This window comes from Myotis lucifugus, unplaced genomic scaffold, assembly GCF_000147115.1.
Source record: "Myotis lucifugus unplaced genomic scaffold, Myoluc2.0 scaffold_34, whole genome shotgun sequence".
Lineage (NCBI taxonomy): Eukaryota > Metazoa > Chordata > Mammalia > Chiroptera > Vespertilionidae > Myotis > Myotis lucifugus.
In genome coordinates this window covers 3,574,060-3,597,556 of record NW_005871082.1, presented here as the reverse complement: position 1 = coordinate 3,597,556, position 23,497 = coordinate 3,574,060, and the positions used below count along the sequence as shown (strand labels likewise).

Genomic DNA, 23,497 nt, shown 5'->3' with positions numbered 1-23,497 from the left:
ACGCAACTCATAAATAGCAATTGGGTTATTAATCTACTCCCATAACATTAAGATTTCATAAGAAACAGGTGTTCTTAAATATATTATAAAGCATAATCTTTTTTTTTCTTCCTATTTTTAAAGTAGAAACAGAAACTCCACTTGACTTTCATAGTGGACAATCAGCACTAAAAAATTTTGAGAAAGGGAAATGTTTCTGACTGCTATTTATACCTCAAATTTGAATGTTGCTTATAGCTTACAAAGCATTTTCTTTAGCACTCTCTCTTTTGCCTTCCATTCAATCCTACAAAGTGGGTATAATGACACCTCTTTACTTTTCTGCTAAGAAAAATAAAGCTTTGAATAAAATACTTCCACACACACTAGATTTGATTTTATATTGTACGAGAGGCCCGGTGCATGAAATTTGTGCATGGCAGGGGGGGTCCCTCAGCTCGGCCTGCACCCTCTCTAATCCAGGACCCCTTGGGGAATGTCCAACTGCCCAGTCACCCCTAACCTCTCTGCCTGCCTGCCCGATCACTCTAACTGCTCTCCCCTGCCTGCCCAATCGCCCCTAACAGCTCTCCCCTGCCTGCCTGATCCCTCTACCCACTCTCACCTTTTAGCCTGATCGCCCCTAACTGCCTCTGCCTCGGCCCCGCCACAGTGGCTGTGTCCGGAAGGACGTCTAGACGGTCATCCGGAAGATGTCTGGTCTAATTAGCATATTACCCTTTTATTAGTGTGTGTGTGTGTGTATATATATTTAAAAACATTAATTCTCTAAGTCAGAAGTCTCAAAGTGGGATGATTTTACCCAGTCACCCCTCCCCACCCCAGGGACATTTAGCAGTACTGGAGATGGGTTTAAATCCATTCCCTGATGGAAGAATGCAAGGCGCTCTGCTTATTTGTACCTTCTCTAGTTCTTCTGAAAAAGAAGTTTTCTAACTGGATCCCCTATCCTTGTCTCATCTATTTGTCAAACTTATGCTCTTCCAGATGGGTGGGAGGATCCTGACCCCACTGCTCTGGCGTTTTGTTGTAGTACTTAGCTCCCTGTAGAGAGCACTTTTACAGCTCTTTATCTCCCATCAAGGACTGTCACTTAATTTACTTACTTTCATCTTTAATTTCTAATGCAGATATAATTGAGTAAATGAATGCACAAATATGTTCAAGTTTCTCTCTCTTTCCTTTTAATCACCTGAGGTTATGTTTTTTTTATTGATTTTAGAGAGACATAAAGGGGGAGAGAGAGAGGGGGAAACATCTATGTCAGAGAGAAACATTGATTAGTTGCCTCCCAGTGGATCCCTGATCGGGGATCAAACCCTCATCCTCAGTATGTGTCCTGACCAGGAATTGAACCTGAAACCTGCAGGGGATGATGCTCCGACCAACTGAGTCACCCAGCCAGGATTCATGTATCTCTTTGATTTTTTCCCCTATGAATTATATTATCTATTGACTTCACAGGGAATTGGCTGTTGATTTTGATCTTATATGAACTTACCAAAAGGGTTTGAGGAGATTAAGTTACAGAGGAGTATTGATATCAAGAAGCCAGGCATGACTGAAAATTGTTTGTACATGATAACCTTTCCTGGCTAGTTCACTTTGTCTCTTGAAGGAGGAGGCAAAGCTCTCAAGACCTGCAGCTGTTGAAACAGTGAGAAATGCCTTCTAAAATTTGAACTTTGATAATGATTAAGCTTAAAATACACTCCCCACCTCCTGTGATCCCCTTAAATATCAACATCATTACCTTGAACATGTTCTTTGAGGACGGTTGCCTTGGACAGGGATGGCTGAGGCACTTGGAGGCCACAGAAGTAATCACCTACTTAACATGCACTAGTCAGCTTTTGTAAAATGTCACCCTTGATGCTGGGTGCTTATCTTTTATGGAACAGCTTGCAAATTCTAATTGTTTTAAACTGGCTCTGAGGAAAAGAGACTTGAGAATCAATAAATTACAGCTCTCATACATACAAATATGCATCATTATAATGAGGACAATCTGATGGCTTCTTAGGTCAAATAACAGAAGAGGTGGACTTGAGTTTGTACAGACTCACTGCCAGTCCTCTTATTACAGGGCCAAATGCACTTTTACTCCCTCTGCTCACAGTGTTCAGGTTTGCACATGGGCATTTGTTTTTGATGGACTTTTTCCTCAGTGGGAGCGAATTGAGGAGCTTCATTACTCACTCTGGTGGCGGTATGTCATCTTTATAAGGCTCGTTAAGGCAGAAGCAACAATATTTATGCCTTTAAATACTGATGTGTTGGGAACAGCAAAATAAAGTATTTTTAGAGTTCTACCATCTGGTTTCAGACCCAGAGCTTTCTCTAAGACTCTGGAGATTTTCACCCAAGGTCACCTGTCCTAGTCCTCTCTAGTCTTGGAGAAAGCTCAATGTCTGAAAAGCAGACAGATCAATGCTATTGCTTCCTGATCAATGAGAAGTTTTGTTGTACTAGAAGGTGGTAGTAAGAGAATATTTTCTGCTTTTTCTCCAGTTGAAGGAAACGCTTTTCTCTCCTTTAATCAGAATTTGGCTGATTCAGTTTTTTAAAATTGTTCTTTAAGAGTTCTTCAATCATTCTTCAAATTTAGCAACTCTTTCCCCCCCAACAGATGTCATGCTGAAACTTCTTGTGATAATGAGAATGGATTTTTAATCCAACTGAACTTTTTCCTTTTGAATATTTAAAAAGAATGATGAAGATTTTCCTTGAGCGTACATAGATGTTTTTCTACCAGTCTTAATAATTCTTCTTTGGGCTTCATATTGTAATTGTGGTTAATATAATTCATGAACCATTTAAATTTGTTTTTCAAAGCAGAATTTGATTGCATACTTTATGTGAGTACACATTAATGTGTTTTCACATAGTCCTTCAACTTTTAAGTTCATTCCAGTATTAAGAATGTTTTTTGAGCCTTGGCCAATGTCACTCAGTTGGTTGAGTTTTGTCTCATTCACCTAGAGGTCAGGGGAGGACAGTTGTGGGTGATCGGGCTGGCAGGGGAGGGCAGTTGGGGGTGATCAGGCCGACAGGGGAGGGCAGTTGTGGGCGATCGGGCCAGCAGGGGAGCAGTTAGGTGTCAATCAGGACAGCAGGGGAATGGTTAGGGACGATCAGGCTGGCAGGCAGAAGCGGTTAGGGGCAATCAGGCAGGCAGGCAGGCGAGCAGTTAGGAGCCAACGGTCCCTGTGGGATCAGGCCTAAACCGGCAGTCAGATAGCCCCCAAGGGGTCCCAGATTGGAGAGGGTGCATGCTGGGCTGAGGGACACCCTCCCACCCCCGTCCACAAATTTTGTGCACCAGGCCTCTAGTTGGTATATAAAAAGGCCATAGATTTCTGGGTGTTAATTTTGTATCCTGCTACATTGCCGAATTCATTTATTAAGTCTAATAATTTTTTTATGGAGTCTTTAGGGTTTTCTATGTACAGTATCATGTCATCTGCAAATAAGGACAGTTTCACTTCTTCTTTTCCAATTTGGATGCCTTTTATTTCTTCTTCTTGTGTGATTGCTATGGCTAGCATTTCCAGCACTATGTTGAACAGGAGTGGTGAAAGTGGACATGCCTATCTTGTTCCTGTTCTTAGGGGAAATGGTTTTAGTTTTTGCCCATTGAGTATGATTTGGCTGTAGGTTTGTCATATAAGGCTTTTATTATGTTGAGGTATCATCCCTCTATTTCCACTTTGCTGAGAGTTTTTTTTATCAAGAAAAGGTGTTGGATTTTGTCAAATGCTTTTTCCGTATCAATTGATATGATCATGTGATTTTTGTTTCTCAATTTGTTTATGTGATGTATCACATTTATTGATTTGCATATATTGTACCAGCCTTGCATCTCTGGAATAAATCTCACTTGGTCATGGTGTAGGATCTTTCTAATGTACTGCTGGATCAGATTTGCTAGAATTTTGTTGATTTTAGCATCTGTGTTCATCGGCGATGGATATTGGTCTGTAATTCTCTTTTTTTGTGGTGTCTTTATCTGGTTTTGGAATTAGTGTAATGCTGGCTTCATGGAGTTTGGAAGTGTGGCTTCCTCTTGAATTTTTGGAGTAGTCTGAGAATCGAACTATGACCTCCTGGTTCATAGGTCAATGCTCAACCACTGAGCCACACCGGCCGGGCAGGAGTTGCTCTTTTAAAGCAGAAAAAACAAAGGAGGGAGAATTACGTGAGGAAGTGACTTATGTTTTCAAATTGTATGTAACTATTATGATAAGCCAAAGGACTAATGTAATAAATACTGTAAAAGATCAAAAGTAAATAGCTAAATTAATCTCTTATTCCCGTTCTCTTTACCGTTTGCTTGACCATGATCTGAATTCATTTTTAAGGATTTGTGTACATCAATGGCAGAATCCTCCAGTGATTCAGACCACTTCCGCTCTCATGACCGGTTGAGTCGATGGGCTGCCAGGTCAATACACAGGGAAATTGGAAATCGTTCTACAGTCGATGTCACCAAGAAGGTCAAAACTATCACAAGTACTTTACAGGTTAGTTTAACACTAGATGCTTTAAATCAATATTAAATAATAAATAGTTAAGCTGAGTAATAGTTTCAGTCACTGTATTAGTTTTTTTGCGCCCATAACAAATTACCACAAAATTAATGTCTTAAATAACAGAAATTTATTTTCTTAAAATTCTGTAGGTCAGAATCGGACACTAATCTCATTGGGCAATAATGAGGGTGTTGGTAGGGCTGCATTTCTTTCTGGAGGCCCTAGGGAAATACCTCTCCTCTTGCCTTTTTCCAGCTTCTAGGCTGCCCACATTTTCTGTCTTGTGGCCCCGTTCATCTCCAAAGCCATCAGGGGTGGGTTGAGTCATTCTCATAGCACGTCACTCTGACTACCTCTCCTGCTTCTCTCTTCCACTTTTAAGGACATTTGTGATCACATTGAGTGCACCCAGTAATCCAGGATATTGCTCATCTCAGCATCCTTAATTTAATCACATCTGCACAATCCCTTTTGACATGTAAAGTTCCAGGAATTAGGGTTTGAACATCTTTGGAAGCCATTATTCTGCTTACCACAGTTAGTAAGGATATTTGAAATATATGATAGGTTGTGGAAAGTGTTATATTTCCAAATAAAATATTATAGGAATGAAACCATTAGGGATTACCATCCTTTCGCTTCTTGTGGACATGTGCCTTTGGAGAAATTGCTCATATTTTGGCTTGGATAAATATATCAATCAGATAGATTGCCAACTAGATGATATACATTTAGCTTCTATTGAATTTGAAAGTGTTAAGTCAGAGGGGGAAGAACTCAGGACTTGAATTAAACTGAGAGTTACTAATTATTCATCCAAGCCAAAATATGATTATTCATGGATGAATAATAGTGAGAGTCCATTTTGATTTGGAGGCTAACTTTGACAGTGTTTGGAGATTTGAGTGAGGGCAGTTTTCATTCTTCCATAAAAGGGGCTTGGGAAATGAGGTGGGGGAAGGTATACAGTCACAATGGGAAAAAGAAAACTCAGAAATAGAATTTTTCCCCCCTACTTATTACTCCCTTACCTTTGTTTTACCTGGATAAGCATGGCTTTTGGCTTTTTATTGCTCTGGGTTAATATGCTTAGATAAAAAAAGGCTATTTTCTAGTGGAGAGGCCATAATTTGATTTGATTTTTCTTTCTAAACTTAATATAACAATGAATTTTGGAGTACAAATTCTTGTACTTTCCCACCACAGAGACACATTAGTGTGTGTGTGTGTGTGTGTGTGTGTGTATATATGTGTGTGTGTATATGTGTGTGTGTGTGTGTGTGTGTGTGTGTGTGTATATGTATATTTTTAAATTATCACCTTAGGAGTGAGGCTATTTTTTGCATTGATTTTAAAGAGAGTGGAAGGAAGGGGGGTTGGGTAGAAAGAGAAACATCATTGTGACAGAGACACATCAATTGGTTCCTCCCACATTCACCCTGATTGGGGGTGGGAATTGTTATCTGCGACCCAGCTACCTGCCCTTGACCTGAAATTGGACTCAAGACCCTCTGGTGGGCAGGCCAGCGCTCTAACCATTGACCCACGCCAGCCAGGGCAGTAAGTATATATTTTTGAAAGAAATACCTCCATTAATCTCTCAGGTGAAACCTAGCATATTTAGGTAGAAACCATTTTTGTTATGATTAGAGCTAAATTTGTTGTTTATAGCTAAAGGTTAAAGGATACTTCCCCCCCACCCCCTCCTCATTCAGTTCTCAGATAAAGCAATAATTGAAATAACATGAATCCCAATGATTTGCTTCTCTTGTAGATAATCTACTAGATTAGTTCTTTTAGCATTCTTTTTCATAAAGGGGTGCGAATTAATTGAGGTGCACAAGTTGATAATGAGGGTTTTTTTCAGTTTATGGTTTTGTTGCTGACTTATGGAACCATGGATAAGTATTTAAATTAGGTACTTTAGATTTCACACAAGTAAATTGCAGATGGATTTTAGTTTCTCTCTCAGTTGTGTTAAGATTTATTTGATATTTATGAACTATAGATATCTGACTTAACTATGATATAAATTGTACCTTTGCAAATGGTTGACTTAGCTGTTTGAAATACAACTATGACTGATTGGGAAAAACATTGTTTGGATCAACTAATAAAGTCCATTTTCTTTCTCAAGGACACCAGTCGAAACCTGCGACAAGTAGACCAGATGCTTGGACAGTATCGAGACTATAGTAACGGACAGGCGGGTGCTATAGAACACGTAAGATGTTTGCATGTTTGTATTTTCTCTTACCTTTTTGGGAATGCAGAGCTGAGTATTAGGGATGTGAGCTAAAGGAGATAATAATTGTTAACAGCCTTAACTTTCAGACTGCTTCACTATTTTGTAGTATAAATTTAGGTTAGCTAATCAGTTAGATTGCCAACTAGATGATATACATTTAGCTTCTATTGAATTTGAAAGTGTTAAGTCAGAGGGGGAAGAACTCAGGACATGAATTAAACTGAGAGTTACTAAATTTGGGCTAACTCTCATGGGGAGGTAAGAATTTTAAGGACAGTAAAAAAATTTTAAAGTAATACATGCTCATTGTTTAAATAATAAAACTCCGGTCTCATAGCCCTTTTGAGTCCCATTCCAAAAAGGTAACAGTTTTGATAGTTTCTTGTATATTTTTCCAAATGTTTTCTATGCATGCATAAGCTTGCATGTGATTGCTTTATAAACTGTAATCATATGTAATGTTATGCAAACTTTTTCATTTAGTAATATATGTATTATTTTCCATATGACACATTCGTTTGAAATTACATTATACTGCATAGTATAGGTATATTAAGTTTTTTTTTTGGTATTGTTGTAAATAATGCACCAATGACCATTATGGTTCTCATGTTTTTCTGTAATCATATGTGATTCATGGGAGCAGAGTTGCTGGGTTGAAGGATATGTATACTTACAATTTGCTAGATATTTCAAAATTGCCCTCCCAAGGATGTGCCAGTTTGTACTTCACATGGGGATGTAAGAAGGAAACATATCCTTATTCTGGAGTAAAAGGAATATTTTTTATTAATGTTTTGTTAATTTAATCTATATTATTTTCTCTTTTGAAATTTGTTAATTCATCTGCAAACTCTTGGAAATCCAATTAAATTTATTTCTCCATGTTTTCAATATGAGTTTACACTTTAATAAGACTAGAATTATATTTGTACTATAATGATTGCCATATGTATACATATCCTATATAATAAAAGCCTAATATGCTAAGTGCCTGGTGGTCCGTTCAACCAATCAAAGCGTAATATACTAATGATATGCTAAGGCTGCTCAACTGCTCACTGTGACGTGCACTGACCACCAGGGGGCAGACGCTCAATGCAGGAGCTGCCCTTGGTGGTCAGTGCGCTCCCAGAGGGGGAGCTCTGCTCAGCCAGAAGCCAGGCTCATGACTGGCAAGTGCATCGGGGGTGGTGGGAGCCTGGCAGTTGGCAGTTGGACATCTCCCAAGGGCTCCCAGACTGCTAGAGGGCACAGGGCAGGCTGAGGGACCCCCCCCTCCCCGAGTGCACGAATTTCATGCACCGGGCCTCTAGTGTATATATATTCAATATATATACTGAATTGTCACATAACTTCCAAGTTATAATTGAAGATTTGGTATTTTCTTTTTATAAAACAGAAGAATAGTTAGCATTATTTGCTTGTAATTGGAAACTAATTGCTTGTGCACAGGGAAATGTATCTTCTGTCATAAGGTTTTCCACTATCATTTAGAAAATAAACTTGGATTTTTGCAGCTAAAAGATTTTCATGATTTATGATGTATTTGACAGATGGAGCTATAGATTTTGTATATTTGGGTAGCTCATTAAATGCTGTAGATTAAACTACTTTATTAATAATGGGATTTAATGCTCTGCCTTTTAATTTTAGTGAACAATTAAAAACACTAATAGCAGAGAACAATCCTACTTTGTTATAGTGAATATTAGATGCTTGCTTATAGTAGCAAATTTTCTTTGAATTTGCAATTGGGAAGTGAAATTACGAATTAGAGAAACTTCTGTGCAGATAAGCATTTAAAACACAAAGTATGTTCTTCTATGGCAGTAAGCCTTTGTGGTAGGCCTTGAGTTGAATAATGCTGAACTCTGGGGGCTTTATATATGGAAAGTAAATACATTCAACAGGTACTTCATTTCCATCTGAGTTGTAAGTACATAGTATGCAAAGCCACTTTATAAAAAATAAGACACAGGAGAGCAAGTGTCTTTCTTTGGCTTCAGACTTTTTCTTAGTTTGGTCTAGAGCAGGGGTGGGCAAACTTTTTGACTCGAGGGCCACAATGGGTTCTTAAACTGGACCGGAGGGCCGGAACAAAAGCATGGATGGAGTGTTTGTGTGAACTAATATAAATTCAAAGTAAACATCATTACATAAAAGGGTACGGTCTTTTTTTTTTTTTTAGTTTTATTCATTTCAAACGGGCCGGATCCGGCCCGCGGGCTGTAGTTTGCCCACGGCTGGTCTAGAGTCTCCTCCTGAATTTCTCCAAATTCTTGTCCTGTTAAAGCAGTTGGTTCTCAGTGATTTTCCCTGCCAACAAACCAGAGAAGTAATGTCACTCATTGCCTGACATTATACTCACTTGATAGAGCAGTGATCTTCATCGTGCCACCTATAAGTTACCTGGGGAGCATCTGCCATAATCTATTGGAAGATGTGCAACTCAGGAAGAGTATTTCTCGCAATAAGTGATTCTGATGGGCTCCTCAATGAAAATTTGTTTTCTTAGCATTAAAATATTTACTGTTATGGAATATTTTACACCTAAAAATGAGTATATGTAATGTGCCAAGGATCATGTGATTTATCTGAATCTTTCTATTTATATTCTCTTTTTAAAAACATATTTTTATTGATTTTAGAGAGGAAGGGAGTGAAAGAGAAAGATAGAAATATCAATGATGAGAGAGAATCATTGATTGGTTGCTTCCTGCACACTTCCTACTGGGGATCGAGCCTGCAATCCAGGCACGTGCCCTGACTGGGAACTGAAACGTGACCTCCTGGTTTATTGGTCGATGCTCAACCACTGAGCAACACCAGTTGGGCTCTATTTATATTCTTGAAGTCCTTGAAGTACATGGTAGTATTACCCATTTTTTCTTTTCTTTTAATCAATGTATGCACTATTTAGGGAGGAACCCTGGAAATTGATGTTTTTATTTTTGAGGCTATGCTACAACTTATACAAGTCCTCTTGTTGTGAAACTTGTTATAAAAAAAAATCCTGTAACAGTTTAATCCGTTTTAACCAGTACTCAACTGTTAAGAATTTCCTCCCTGCTAAATATCTATTGCCTCATTGAAATGAGCATTTCTTTTTTAAAATATAAGGGATTTCCTAGAAAATGAGATCAACTCTTTTGCTCTAGGGAAGACAAGAATTTTTATTATTAATTTAGATTTTATAAATTATTCTATTGCTAAGCCTCAGGACATGGATGTTTTATATATGTATTTAACATAGTTATTTGATTGGGGTTTAATTTTGTGAACATAATTTGCCAGTTGGTGAGAGGGAATATAAATAATCGATATGGTGTTTTCCTCCTGAGTTGACCTTACCCAACAAGAGAACTATGAGAATCATTGCTGTTGGTTTTGTGAGGCCTTAGGGTCAAGAGTCATGTTGGATCATCTTTTTGACTACTTTTCCTTGAAATGTACATAATTTCACTGTTGAGCCCTTGAATCTTTCTAACATAGATTTAATTCTTTTAAAAAAATATATTTTATTGATTTTTTTACAGAGAGGAAGGGAGAGGGATAGAGAGTTAGAAACATTGATGAGAGAGAAACATCAATCAGCTGCCTCCTGCACACTCCCTACTGGGGATGTGCCCACAACCAGGGTACATGCCCTCAACCAAGGTACATGCCCTTGACCGGAATCGAACCTGGAACCCTTCAGTCCGCAGGCCGACGCTCTATTCACTGAGCCAAGCTGGTTAGGGCCATAGATTTAATTCTTTGCTTATAATATGTGAAGCTGAGCAGTGTTAGAGGGTAGCAGGGCATCTGTGGTGTTTTGTAGAGAAGCAGCACCTGCCTTTTCACAGTTTCTCTGGGAATTTCTCTGTAAGTTTAGCATATCCCAGGTGCTTTTAAACTATCAACTCATTTAATTCTCTCATCAATCCTGTTAGGTAGATACTATTATTTTCCTCATTTACAAGATAAAAAACTGGGGCACAGAATGGTTGCTAACTTGCCCATAGTCTCCTAGCTAGTCAGTGACAGAGTCTACAATGTTATTCTAAAACCTAGTGCCTGGATTCATTTACCTCATGGTTGCTCACATTTTTGTGATGTTGTGAATCTATATTTCTGAAAATTGGGGGTTTGAATTCAAAGCTTAAAGGGTTATATATAATTCACATTGATAAACTAGATTTTGGAGATTACGTTAACTGATTGAAAAACAGAAGCCCATTGTCACACAAGTCATTAGTGTAGCTGGTGCTGTGTCAGAAATTAGAGTTAGATGGAACAAATACAGAAACAGAATTGGGAAGAAATATGGTGCTGAGCTAGGACTGTCATGGACAGATTGTCAAGGTTGGCAGTTTTGGCTGGCACTTAGGCAACATGGTGGATTCTGCAGCTTCCCTACACCAGCATTGATTTCCCCTTTTCTCCCAAGTAACAACCATTGATTTTTCACTATTCCAGCCAATGAGCCATATTTAGTTGGATACAATGACATAGGGTCTTTGGGCTCCTTGACTTTCATAACCTTAAAGAAGGGTCATTATTTCTCATTCTGTAAATTTCTTGGGAGTTCTGAGAACATTTGGGTCAAAGAGGACCTGTGGGGAAGGTTTTAGTTAAAAGCTTATTTTAAACATTTGTTATATAGTGCAATTGATTAGCGTGGTGTTTAGAATATTTCTAGAACTCTGTGTTCCTATTCATAAGACAACAGGGACTGTTTTTGAGTTAATGCTATAAAAATGGAATGCCCTCAAGAAAGAATATTCAACATAAAAAGTTAATGCTTTCTCCAGTAGAAGTGTAGCTGATGATGCTAGAGTAGTTCATATTGGGTATAAAAGCAAAATACAGTTCCCTTGATTCAGATCAGCTGATTTATTCATTTTTAAGGTAAAGATGGGTGAAAATATAGTAATAGCAAATTAAGCCTTAGAGGCTTGCATTAATAGGTAATTTTTCTCCTAATTAAGTGTTCTGTTTAAAATTTCTTTTGGGAGTAATAGGATGTTACCATCTGGCACATGAACTTTGGAAGAATTTAAATGTTAAATAATAAACCCTAGGTTTTTGTTCTATTCGGTGGGTTTCAGTTGTCAAATATACTGAGTGACACCCTAAGGTTAATGGTTTAGAGCCAGGCACAAGCCACTTGTAATCTCTCAAAGCTGAAGGCATGTGCCCCTTTCTCTCTGGCCAGGTTTTACTAGTTGTCCTGAAGTTGAGAACTAGTCACAGTCTTTTAATAACTTTAATGTTAGATAGTAAGAGTCTACGAGTAAGAACTTGTAATCGAACAATTAGTCTGCTGGCTTCTTTTTGTAAATACATTTCAAATCTTAGAAATTAGGTTCTTAGAATTCTGTTTAAAATTTTATTACCAAGTCTCACATGAAACAACTGGATAAGAGAATATTTTTTACAGACTTTTGCTTTGAATCTAGAGGAAAAATGTAGATTTTGGAATCAGACTTCAAATTGAATTTTGATTTTTCTGCTAGAAACCATTTCGTTACTTTGGGCAAGCTACTAAACCACCTCTATGTTCATGAGTAAATTGTCTGCCCACCCAAAATACAGTAATGTACTATTAAGGGTACCTTCCATTTTACATAGTAGTAATGCTTCAGTTTTTTTCGGTCTAATATCAAATGAACAGAGGTAAAAGAATAGATTTAACATGTAAATGAAGCATTTATAGCAGATTGTGAAAATGTCATTGCATGTTTTGTGATGTGGGAAAGAGAGAAATGGAATCATCACTTGGTCTGTGGTGATGTTGTCATGCTAGACTCTAAGAATCTGCACTTTAAAAATTTTTTTTTTTTAATTTCAGAGAGAGAAAAAGAGAGGGAGATAGAGATAGAAACATCGATGAGAGAGAAACATCGATCGACTGCCTCCTGCTTGCCCCCTGCTGGGGATCGAGCCCACAAACTGGGCATGTGCCCTAATCAGGAACTGACCTTCTGGTTCATAGGTTGACATTCACCCACTGAGCCACACTGCCTGGGCAAGAATCTGCACCTTGGGAATCAGTACCACAGTCTCCTGTGGAGCATTGTTTTCGTTTCAGCATAATAGCATACTGAATTAATGTTAAATTGGGCTTTATTAGTGTTCTTTGTTTTATTTAACTTCAAGTTTTAGTTTGCTTTTGCACCTAGTTAGGAGTTATAATCCTAAAACATTTGAAGAAACTTTTATTATTTTACATTTTGTCTCTTCATCTCTTTGATTTTGTGTTTCAGGAGTGATCAGGTTAGTTTCATGCATCATGCTTAGATTTTGTGCAGTGTCTGCTGTGTTATTGCTGCTTTAAGTGTATATTTTAATTCTGTTACATTTTTAGTTTTGTATTGTAGATGGAGGACATGTTTTTGCCTTGATATTAAAAAAATCTTTATCCTGCTTATTTACTTTTGCATTTCATTTTTTGGTCTTTATCAGCCTGTTCATCTGTTCAATGGCTTTTGATATACCTTTTAAAGTTTAAAATGAAGTTGTCAAATAGTTTATCTTCTGATGATTAATTTCTCTTGTTCTGCAATATTTTTCCCTATGTTCCATGGTGGCTTTCCCCCCCATTTTTGTTAACAGGTTGTGTGAGTGTGTGTGTAAGTTTATTTTGTTCATCAGCTTTTAGTTACAGCTCAGGATTTGTTAGCAAAGAAGCCTACATAAAAAGGATGCTGGCGTACTCTGCCTCTGGCATCAGTAGATAAGATTATTTTGGATCAACTCTCTTACTCTGAACAACTAGAAAGGCCAAAAAAAAAAAAAAGTAAAAAATAGTATTACGAATGCATCAGAGACCTACCAAAGCGGTGAGGCCTTTTGTAGTAAAAATCTGGCATAAATGGGACTCCTTTCTTCCATCTACACCGTAGCCGATTTCAGAAGAGGCTGGAAGCAGAAAGGCTAAGATCAGAACTATCAATAGACTCAAAAGGCTGGGAGATCAAAACTGGAGTTCAGCAACCCTCCAGCTTTCAACTGGGACTCCAGTCACGGAATGAGTAAGAGAAATGGTGAACTGAAAATAAGAGAAGTGAGAATTTGAAGACAGACTAGCCCTTCAGTGGTTCTCAACCGTCCTAATTCCGCGACCCTCTAATACAGTACAGTTCCTCATGTTGTGTGACCCCCAACCATAAAATTATTTTCGTTGCTACTTCATAACTGTAATTTTGCTACTGTTATGAATCATAATGTAAATATCTGATATGCAGGATGTATTTAGGCGACCCCTGTGAAAGGGTCGTTCGACCCCCAAAGGGGTCGAGACCCACAGGTTGAGAACCACTGCCTTATAGGGACAGAAGCCCAGCTTTGGATCATCTTAATTCCTAATTGGATAAGGTGATTTGGGATTCCTAGTGACCTTAGCCGGACTTCCTGCTAGAAGCAAAACCAGATTTCTCCTGAAGGAAGTTGTCTCATCCAGAGCTTTAAATGGTCTCTATATTTTTAATATATAATGTCTATCACCTGATAAAAAAATATCCAGGCATATGAAATTATAAGAGGTGACTGAAAACCAAGGGAAACCATAAACAATAGACAATAGAAATATATATGGGACTATAAAATTATTATGCTTAATCTTGTCAAGAAATTAAAAGCTTGAGAATTTTGACAAAGAATTGGAAACTGTCAAAAAACCCAACCCACAAATGATAATTTCAGAAACTGAAAAATATAATTTAAAAAATCAATTAACTAAAACCCTTAATAGGTAGATTAAACATCAGTTTGTATGCAGTTAAAGAGAGAATTTTGAATCAAAAGATTGACCAGCATACGTTATCCAAAAAGAATGGAGGAATGAAATGAAAAATATAGAAGCACATAGGAAACATGATAAAAAGCTCTAACTTAAATGCAGCTGGATTTTCAGGAGAGGGGAGAAAGAGTGGGCATCAACAAGGTCTGAAGGGATGATGGCTGAGAATGTACAACACAATATCAGGCTATAGATTCAAGGATCTCTATGAGTCAAAAATGGGATAACTACAAATACAAGTGTACATGGTAATATCATAGTAAAACCATTGACAAAGTCCAAGAGAAAAATCTTAAAAATAGCCAGAGCTAAAAAAGGCAGATTACCTTCAAAAGTTGCAATAATAAGAAATGATAGCTGACTTTGCTTCCAAAAGTATAGTGACATCAGGCTTAGCTTGAAAGATGTGAATAATAAAGAAAAAAACACAGGAAAAGTTAATAGAGGTGGTTCTGTCATTGGCTTGTGTGAACTAAAATCATTTTCCATTTCTAATCCTTTTCTGAGGTTACAGATTGGATTTGAGGTTTTTAACTTTAACATTATTTAATTTTATTCTGAGCCTTTGTCATAGATTATTGATATTCTACTTTGTGTTCATTGTGTAAGACTTCTGATCTAGGTAATATGTTAGGTATAGTTCTCTTTTATTTATATGTAAATTACTCTCAAGATCGATGTTGCTTCTCCCAGGGCCTCATCTGTATGTTTCCCTGGATTGATAGGCTGGGTCCTACAGTTGTAAACATGCAGGCATGTTATGGCAATTTAAGGAAGCAGGGACAGAATGTATAGAAATAGTAGCCTTTAGCCTTTTTTTTTTTTTAGAAATGAGGGTAACAATTGAGGTAGATTCCTGAAATTCTAACTGTGCTTCTTTTAATCCAGACTGTTTTAACCTTGGTTTTTTAGAAGAGTTAAGAAGGATTTGCTCACTTGTGCTTCATATTGTTTCACTTGTGCTTTCTCTTCAACTGCAGCTACTTTCTTTCTGCATAGTTCCCCAAGGAAGTCACCTTGTTCTCTCCATAGTGGTTCTGTCTCTTACTCATAGTGGTTCTGTCTGAGTTTAGGAGACCCTGTCTTTTCAATCAATTGTTTTGTTTCAACATTCTCTTTAACAAGTTACAGATAACTTGTTATGTGGTTCATGCATTATTTTTATTAGCATTATTTCTTATTCATCCTTGGATAAGATATCTAGACCTGAAGTTTCTCGGCAATTCAGGGTATGTGGATTTTCCTCAGCTTTACTCTTTGTTCCCTTGGGTTTCAGTTTAATACTCTTTTTGAGTATATAGCTATGTACAAGTGTGGGCATTATTTTAGTATTTAGTGTGTTTTTATTTAATGTAACTGTATAGTTCTAAAAAGATATCTTCTTTTATAACCTGCTGGTCGACTCCCTAATGATCTGAAGAGAGAATGTGAACAACTGTAATCTCTAGTGTGTACTAACACACTGACATCAGGCCATGTAGTTTCCTGGAAATTTAAATCTTAAAATTTTTTTTTTCTTTTTTTGATTAAGGTATTACATATGTGTCCTTATCGCCCCATTGTCCCCCCACCCGCCCCACTCATGCCCTCACCCCCCTGTTGTCTGTGTCCATTGGTTAGGCTTATAGAAATTTAAATCTTTGAATAAATGAAAGATGTTCTGGTATAGAGTTGGGTAGTACACACTGTTTCCAGAGCAGCCCTCACTGTGACAGCTGTTCAGTTTCCTGTTTGTTACAGATCTGGGGTTTCTGAAGGAAGGGAGGAAGGCTTTCTTTCTTTTCAGTTGTATTGGCCTTGCTATGTTTCTAAGCATGGGTGGCAGGTCAGTTAGACATTGGGATCTGGTTTTGTAAGCCTGGACATCTCATTCATTCATTTATTTATTTATATGTTTTTATTGATTTTTAAAAAAATATATTTTATTAATTTTTTACAGAGAGGAAGGGAGAGGGATAGAGAGTTAGAAACATGGATGAGAGAGAACATTGATCAGCTGCCTCCTGCACACCTCCTACTGGGGATGTGCCCGCAACCAAGGTACATGCCCTTGACCGGAATCGAACCTGGGACCTTTCAGTCCGCAGGCCGACCCTCTATCCACTGAGCCAAACCAGTTAGGGCTGATTTTTTTTAGAGAAAAAGAAAGGAGACGGATAGAGAGATAGAAACATGGATGAGAGAGAAACATCATCAATTGGCTGCCTTCTGCAGACCCCCTACTGGGGATTGAGCCCGAAACCCAGGCGTGTACCCTGACCAGGAATCGAACCAGTAACCTCTTGGTTCCTGGGTCGACCCTCAACTGCTGGGCTAGACATCTCTTTTCCATTCTGGTAATAAAAGGATGTAATAGGTAGTGACAGATGCTGTTTAAAACCTGATGTTAGACTTGGTTCTTAATATATTTATGTTTACTATTTTTATATTTCCTAACATCACTTAGTTCGAAATTTTCTCTGATGTAAATTCTCTTTAAGAACCCAGATATTTGAAAAATAGCTTTTAAATTGTCTAGTCTATTTGTATTTGGAAAGTGTTTAAAGAGAATAAATCTCCCTTCATTATATTCTTTAATTTAGTTAAAAGAAAGCTTGGAGCAATCAATAGGCCAACTGCGGAGTCAGCGTTTATTGAGAAACTCAGGAGGGAGAAGTATTTCTGTTACGAGTCTGAGTACAAGTGACCTTGATGGTGGCACTGTGACAGGTAAACGCTACAGCAGTTCTGAAAATTCCTTTCATTTAAAAAATATTCCCGAAGTGCATAGTGGATCTATTTAATCTTTGGATAATTACAACCCATACATAAATTCATACAAATAAGGTATTAAAGAAGCAGTCAGCTATGGTATAGTGAATATTAAAAAGTATGTCTAACAGTACTCTGATCTTGTGAGTCTACTGCTTTTGTTGTTCTCGGACTCCATAGACCATGCAGAGCTTTATCTGACAACACTAGGGTTGAAGCATCTGCCGTCAATCAAAACAAAAATAGGATCTAGTGATATTAGTAGATTTCTGGATTAGGAATCCTAGTTTCATAGTTTTTCAAATCTCTCATTATGAAATATCCTATGACACTTGTTAAGAACAGGTGATCTTTATCCTTGGTGTGCAGCTAGAATTCAATGGCTGGATTAAAGGTGAAAACACTTAGTTTGTCTGTAATTAATCTTACTTGTACTTTTCTGCAGCACTGAGATTTATGTTTGAATAAACAAGACTTAGACTAGAAAAGAGTAAAAAAGTCTGCAGTAAAGAGAGGTGATTTAGGTAGAGTGCATAGCTCACATTGTTAATACTGCTATTGATCCCGATAATAAGGATTACAAATAGGACACAATCAGCTATTCTTCTTTATGTAGTTAGTTCTTATTGATCTTTAAATGCCATTTATATGTTAGATTCATTAACTTGTTATTTGAAAAATTCTGTTATAGTAGTATTAGTAATATTATATTAATATTATTTTATATTAAATTATATTTAATTATACTATTAAATTCTGTTATAGTAGTATTTATATTAGATATAAAAGTTATTTTTATTTAGCAGTTATTTTTGTGTAAGAGAAAATATATTGCTTCTTTGAAAAGTATAGCAAATTAGAACTTTTGACATATTCTATTTCCAGCATATTTTTGTTCATTTGATCAGCTTTAAGAGCAAGATTAGTGCCAATTTTGTGGAATTTTATGGCTACAGAAACATACTTGGGGGAATAGGCTGGGCTAAGGGCACATGTGTATATTCATATCTGCTATGTACTTACTGATAAAATTTTAGATCGTTTCCTCTTATGCAGTATTTTTATCCTCTTCCTTTTCTTTCATTCATAAAGAAAGCCACCGTTTTCCACCTACCTCACCTCTCAAGGACTATGGGGATCAACAGGGTAGTAAACGAATTAGATCCAGAGCTGGTGTCCGATTTGTTCGGGAGACTGAGAACGTGGGCCAGGTACTTTGTACCATTCGGTACTCCGTATTCCTTACCTTTCTATATAAATGACTGACACTTGAATTCTATGACTACATTTGAACCAGAGTTTCATCACCAGTAACTTTGTACTGATTTTTTTTTAAACAAGTAAACTATTTTATTTTCAATGTACTAATCATCATCATATATTTATTTAGAATTTTGTTATGGAGGATTATATTTTGTAGACCAATTTAAAAGTGAGTTTACTTTGACATGTTTTGTTTCCCTGTTCAGCTGGGACACTCTTCTGTAAGCCTTGCTAAGTGAGCTACTTTCTGTTTTGCTAAGTTTGGTTTAGTAGGAACAAGTTAGTCCTTGTGTGGTTAAGCTGTTGATTTTTCAATTAGTGTTTTTCTGATTGTTGAGTCATCAAGGGAGCCACTTTCTGTTAAGTAAGAAATTCCATACTTTTTCTATGTATTCACTAAAATTTCAGAAGTATTCATTCTATGGAAATACTTCTTTTTCTGCTTCTTTAAATTTCTCTGCAAAAGCTGAACAAACATTTTTGTTGTTGTTGTCCTGGGTAGCTACATTAATTATATAAGGACTAGGGGATTTTGCCGACTTTGACATCTTTGTTTTGGTTGTTTTAGGACTGAGGGTTCCCATTTTGTCAGTATACTCATCTGTAGCTTTCACTTGTTATTTCATAAAATAAAGAGATAACAAAACCAGGTTCATTAGAAGACACCTTGTAGAAACTTTCCCTTCACTATGTTATTTTTTGGTAGTTATAACTTGTTAGCACAAATGATATGATTAAACCTAGAGCAGAGAACAATATCCTAACATTACTTATTTAATCTTTCATTCTATTTGTTTATGTTCCTCTATCCTGTTAAAGTTCTTGTGCTTGGAAACAATGATGAGCAAAAACCTTGTATTTTCGTGGAGCTTAAAATCTTGGGTGGGAGCTAGATATTAATCAAATAAGTGCACAAATACATCCATAATTATGTGCAGAGATGCATGTTCTAACAGAAAGAGGCATAAGGCTATGGGAATGTATACTAGCGGCACTTGCCCCAGTCAGGGAAGGCTTTTTGAAAAACAAATGGCTGATGAGCTGAGATCCAAAGGTTCAGTAAGAGTCATTTAAGGTAGAACAAATACCTTGACAGGAAGGAGGATAGTGCTTATGAGTAAATTAAAGAAGGCCATGTGGCTAAAGATATATGAAGCACTGAGAACATGCATAGCCTTGTAAAGGAGTGACAACTATTTTGCAAAGTTTGCTCTGGCTCCAGTGTTGAAAATGGAGTCAATGTGGGCAAACCAATTAGGAAGATATTGCTGTATTCTGGGTGGAGATGATGGTCACTTGGAGTAGGAGAAATGGAGTTGGAAAGAAGGGGGTAGATTTAAAAGCTATTTGCTGGACAAAATGAAAGGTATTGAAGATCAGATGACCATGTGAGGAAGGTGGGATGAGTGAAATGGGGGTGACAAAGATGAGTCCTAAAATTCTGTTTTCCAAAATGGGAAAATCATGATGGTAAAACCTGTGTATTGTCTGTTGTTCATCCACTGTATTACCTACCTCCATTCCTTTCTCTTTCATTGTTCTTCCTTATTTTAAGTCCATTCTCTTAAGATGACCTTTAGTTCCACATGACTGTGTACATCTTAATGCCCCCGTGTGACATTTGTGGTTTTATTTATCTGTCTTCCATGTTAAATTGTGAGCCACTTGTTTCCCAGCACAATAATTGGCACTGATTAGTTGCTCAACGTTCATTTGTTAAAAACAAATCAATTTGTTGTTTCTGCAAGTCTATATATAACTTAAAAATTTTTTATTATAAATTATAAAATACACATACATATATAGATAAATATTTGCAATTAAAAGTACAATAATATGAATGAAAATCCATGTAATCATCACCCAGGCCAAGAAACAGATCGTTGTTATACCCCCAAAGCCTCTTTTTAATTTCTTCTTTCCCCATGTGCTATCAACTACCTTGATGTTTATGTTAACCATTATCTTGCTTTTTTAAAAGAAATCATTTTTAATACTTACATCATATTTATCTCAATGGAATAATACTGTAGACCTTCTTTTGTAACTTGCTTTTTCCAGCCGATGTTATGCTTTTGACATTCAGCCTTACTAATGTGTAGGAAGGTTTGATCATTTTCACTGCTGTAGGATGCACGGCTGAAGGAATATATTGGAATTTATTTGTTCCAATTCTATTTTTAATGGACTTTTGGTTTGTTTTCACTGTTCTCATTATGAGCAGTGCTTTTACATGGTTCATAGTGTATGTGGGCACGTTTCTCTGTAGCCTGGGTTGGCACGCTGCAGGGTGTGGTCTACTTGAATAAGGTTCTGTTGTAGCACAGCCTTGTTCATTGGTTTATGGCTACTTCTGTGCTATAACAGAAGAGTTGAGTAATTGTGGCAGAGACCATATAGCTCGAAAATCTGAAATATTTGCTATTGTACCCTTTACAGAAAAAGTTTACTTACCCCTTTTCTACGGTATCTCTAAGGAGTGGAGTTATTATACTATAAAGATGTGGTGGTTAATATTATATATTACTTTTTAAAAATTGCTTTTCTTTGGAAAGAAAATTTTATTTCGTTTAGGGTAGACATTAAATTTTATTCAGTCTTAATAACATTATAAAATTTGGGCCTTATTACAAAGAACAAGTTCTTATTCTTTACCCTCAGTGAGTCTTCATGGAAGATTCAACAGAATCCTAAATGGATAATTATGTTCTGCCTTTCCTAGCTTCATGCTTTTCATCAGTCCCTCCGAGACCTCAGCAGTGAACAAGTTCGCCTTGGAGATGATTTCAACCGGGAGCTTGCCAGAAGATGCAGGTAAAGGCAGAGTATGGTTTTCACTGGAGGCATGAATTATTCGAAGAATGAAATTGGTTTTATAATTTACATGTTTACATGAATTTAAAAAACTGAACTGTGTTTTTATACTAAAACAGTTCAAGTCCTTTTGAATTTAGAATGTATCATGATGACTCAATGTTAGACACATTAATTTCATATTTTAACTTATTACAATGGAATGCTGACACTGCAGAGAGAGACATTGTAGAACCTTATCAAAAAGGTAGATTTACAAAAACATTGAAGAGAGAGAGATGGAGACAGAGAGACAGACATACACAGAGACCACCTGACTGATAATGGAGCTATAAAATAAAAAGCATAATGTGGATTTTGTCGATCAGTGGACATGGTACATTGTAGAATCTGATGTTTTAGTTTTCAGTTGAAATCTTCAAAAATCACTGGTTTATATCTGCCCAGTCTGTGCAACTTGTCAATTCTGAGTAGTCCCCAAGAAGTACAGCTTCATTTAAAATTTCTTTACTGTCTTTTCATTTGCATCATCAGCCAGAACAGTTGGTTTTCACTTGGAGGCCATCTTTTTAAAAAAACAAAGATTTTGTATCCCTTCTCAAGAGTTACAATCTATGTAACAATGATTAGAGAATAGCAAAGCTGATTTGAAATTTGTTTACAAGTTCACTTGCTAACTCCCACTCCAGCTAAAGAAATCATTCCACACACCAATTTGGTGTTGTGATAGCAAAAGGAGTCAAAACTATAACTGTTGATAGATTTGGAAGATGGCGACTGGCAGGAAGATAAGGAGGGAGAGAGTGTGAGAGAGTGAGGGAGCGATAGAGGAGTGTGTGGATGTGTGTGGTGTGTGTGTGTATGAGCTAGGGACAGTTAGGTTCTGCAGGTCTTCCAAGGGGTTGCCAAACCGAGCAGTCTTAGACGGCGGAGCCCCACTCCCAACGTGGCCACTCCTGGGTGGCCAGCGTGGGCACAGAGACCACGCCATCTTGAGAAACAGAGCTGCTTGAGACTAGGATCCTGGCCTCAGCACCACCCAGTCTGGTCTCAGATGCAAACCAGGACCCTGCAGCCACTGGGGACAGAGACCTGCGACCACAGCTGCAGACCCACAGACACCAAGAATTCAGACATCCTGGATGCAGATTTCTGTGAGTCACAGAGCCTATCCCCCTCCCTGCAGGCTCGCGGGCAGCGCCATAGTAACTGATAGATCCACCCCTCGGATGGGCACAGTGCTGCTACAGGAATTTGAGCCTGGGTGTGCGCGTACACTGGGAATCTGTTCCCCGCAGTGCAGCTACAGGAATTTGAGCCAGGGAGCGCGCGGACACTGGGAATCTGTTCCCTGCAACACAATTGGGTGACCAAACCCGAAGCCCATGCAGGGCGGCAGTGCCACCTGACTTCGATTCTCGGCAAGCACACACTGAAGTCTGTTTCCCGCAGCGCAGGAGTGGACCTCCTGCCGACACAGTGCTCTGTGCTACCCAGTCCCCCAAGCTGACCTGGACCCTCATTCTCCGGGTGGGAGGCAGCACTAAGCACCAGTGACTTGACTCTGTTTCTTATCACATACGCCTGGGATCCCTGACTCCCAGTGCATTCACACTAAGAGCCAGTGACTCCAATTCTTGGTGCATGCGCACACAGGGACCCTGATTCTCAGCACGAGGCCACACAAAGCAACAGAGACTCTGATACTGGTTTCTTGGGGAACTCTGACTCCTGGCACACACTAGGGGACTCTGATTTTCGACACACGCAAGGGGGCAGGGGTCTCTGTTTCAGCGCGGTGCAGGCGGGGTCCCTGATTCTAGGTGCGCACATGAGGCCACACTGAGCGCTGGTAACGCTGACACTGGGCGAGCCTGGTTCCCACCAACCCAAGGCAGCCACATATCTTAGTGTCGGAGCTCATCAGTAACACTAGGGTGGTGCAAAGCTCCCATTGCACATGGTCCAGGCCCACGCAACTTGACGTTTGAACCTTCTGGTGATAGTTAGAATGGGGAGACGACACAATCTCCAGAGGAAAGAAAATGAGGAGTCGCCAAGAAAGGAAATTAGTGAAATTGAAGCATGCAACATGACAGAAAA

At 38.0% G+C, this 23,497-nt stretch overlaps 1 protein-coding gene across 15 annotated transcripts in view; it reads left to right on the top strand.

The window, feature by feature from the left end:
* Window positions 1–23,497, top strand: part of CEP128 (centrosomal protein 128) — a 335,869-nt gene that overhangs the window by 13,616 nt on the left and 298,756 nt on the right. For 9 of the 15 annotated variants that reach the window (XM_023752495.1, XM_023752497.1, XM_023752500.1 and 6 more), the window contains 5 exons: window positions 4,362–4,523; window positions 6,670–6,756; window positions 17,149–17,275; window positions 18,410–18,528; window positions 21,303–21,394. In XM_023752495.1, the coding sequence (XP_023608263.1) occupies window positions 4,377–4,523; window positions 6,670–6,756; window positions 17,149–17,275; window positions 18,410–18,528; window positions 21,303–21,394 (572 nt within the window). In that variant the 5' untranslated portion in view covers window positions 4,362–4,376. Of the gene's footprint in view, window positions 1–4,361; window positions 4,524–6,669; window positions 6,757–17,146; window positions 17,276–18,409; window positions 18,529–21,302; window positions 21,395–23,497 lie in introns of those variants that run through there. The other 6 variants (XM_023752499.1, XM_023752498.1, XM_023752505.1 and 3 more) reach the window with 4 other exon arrangements.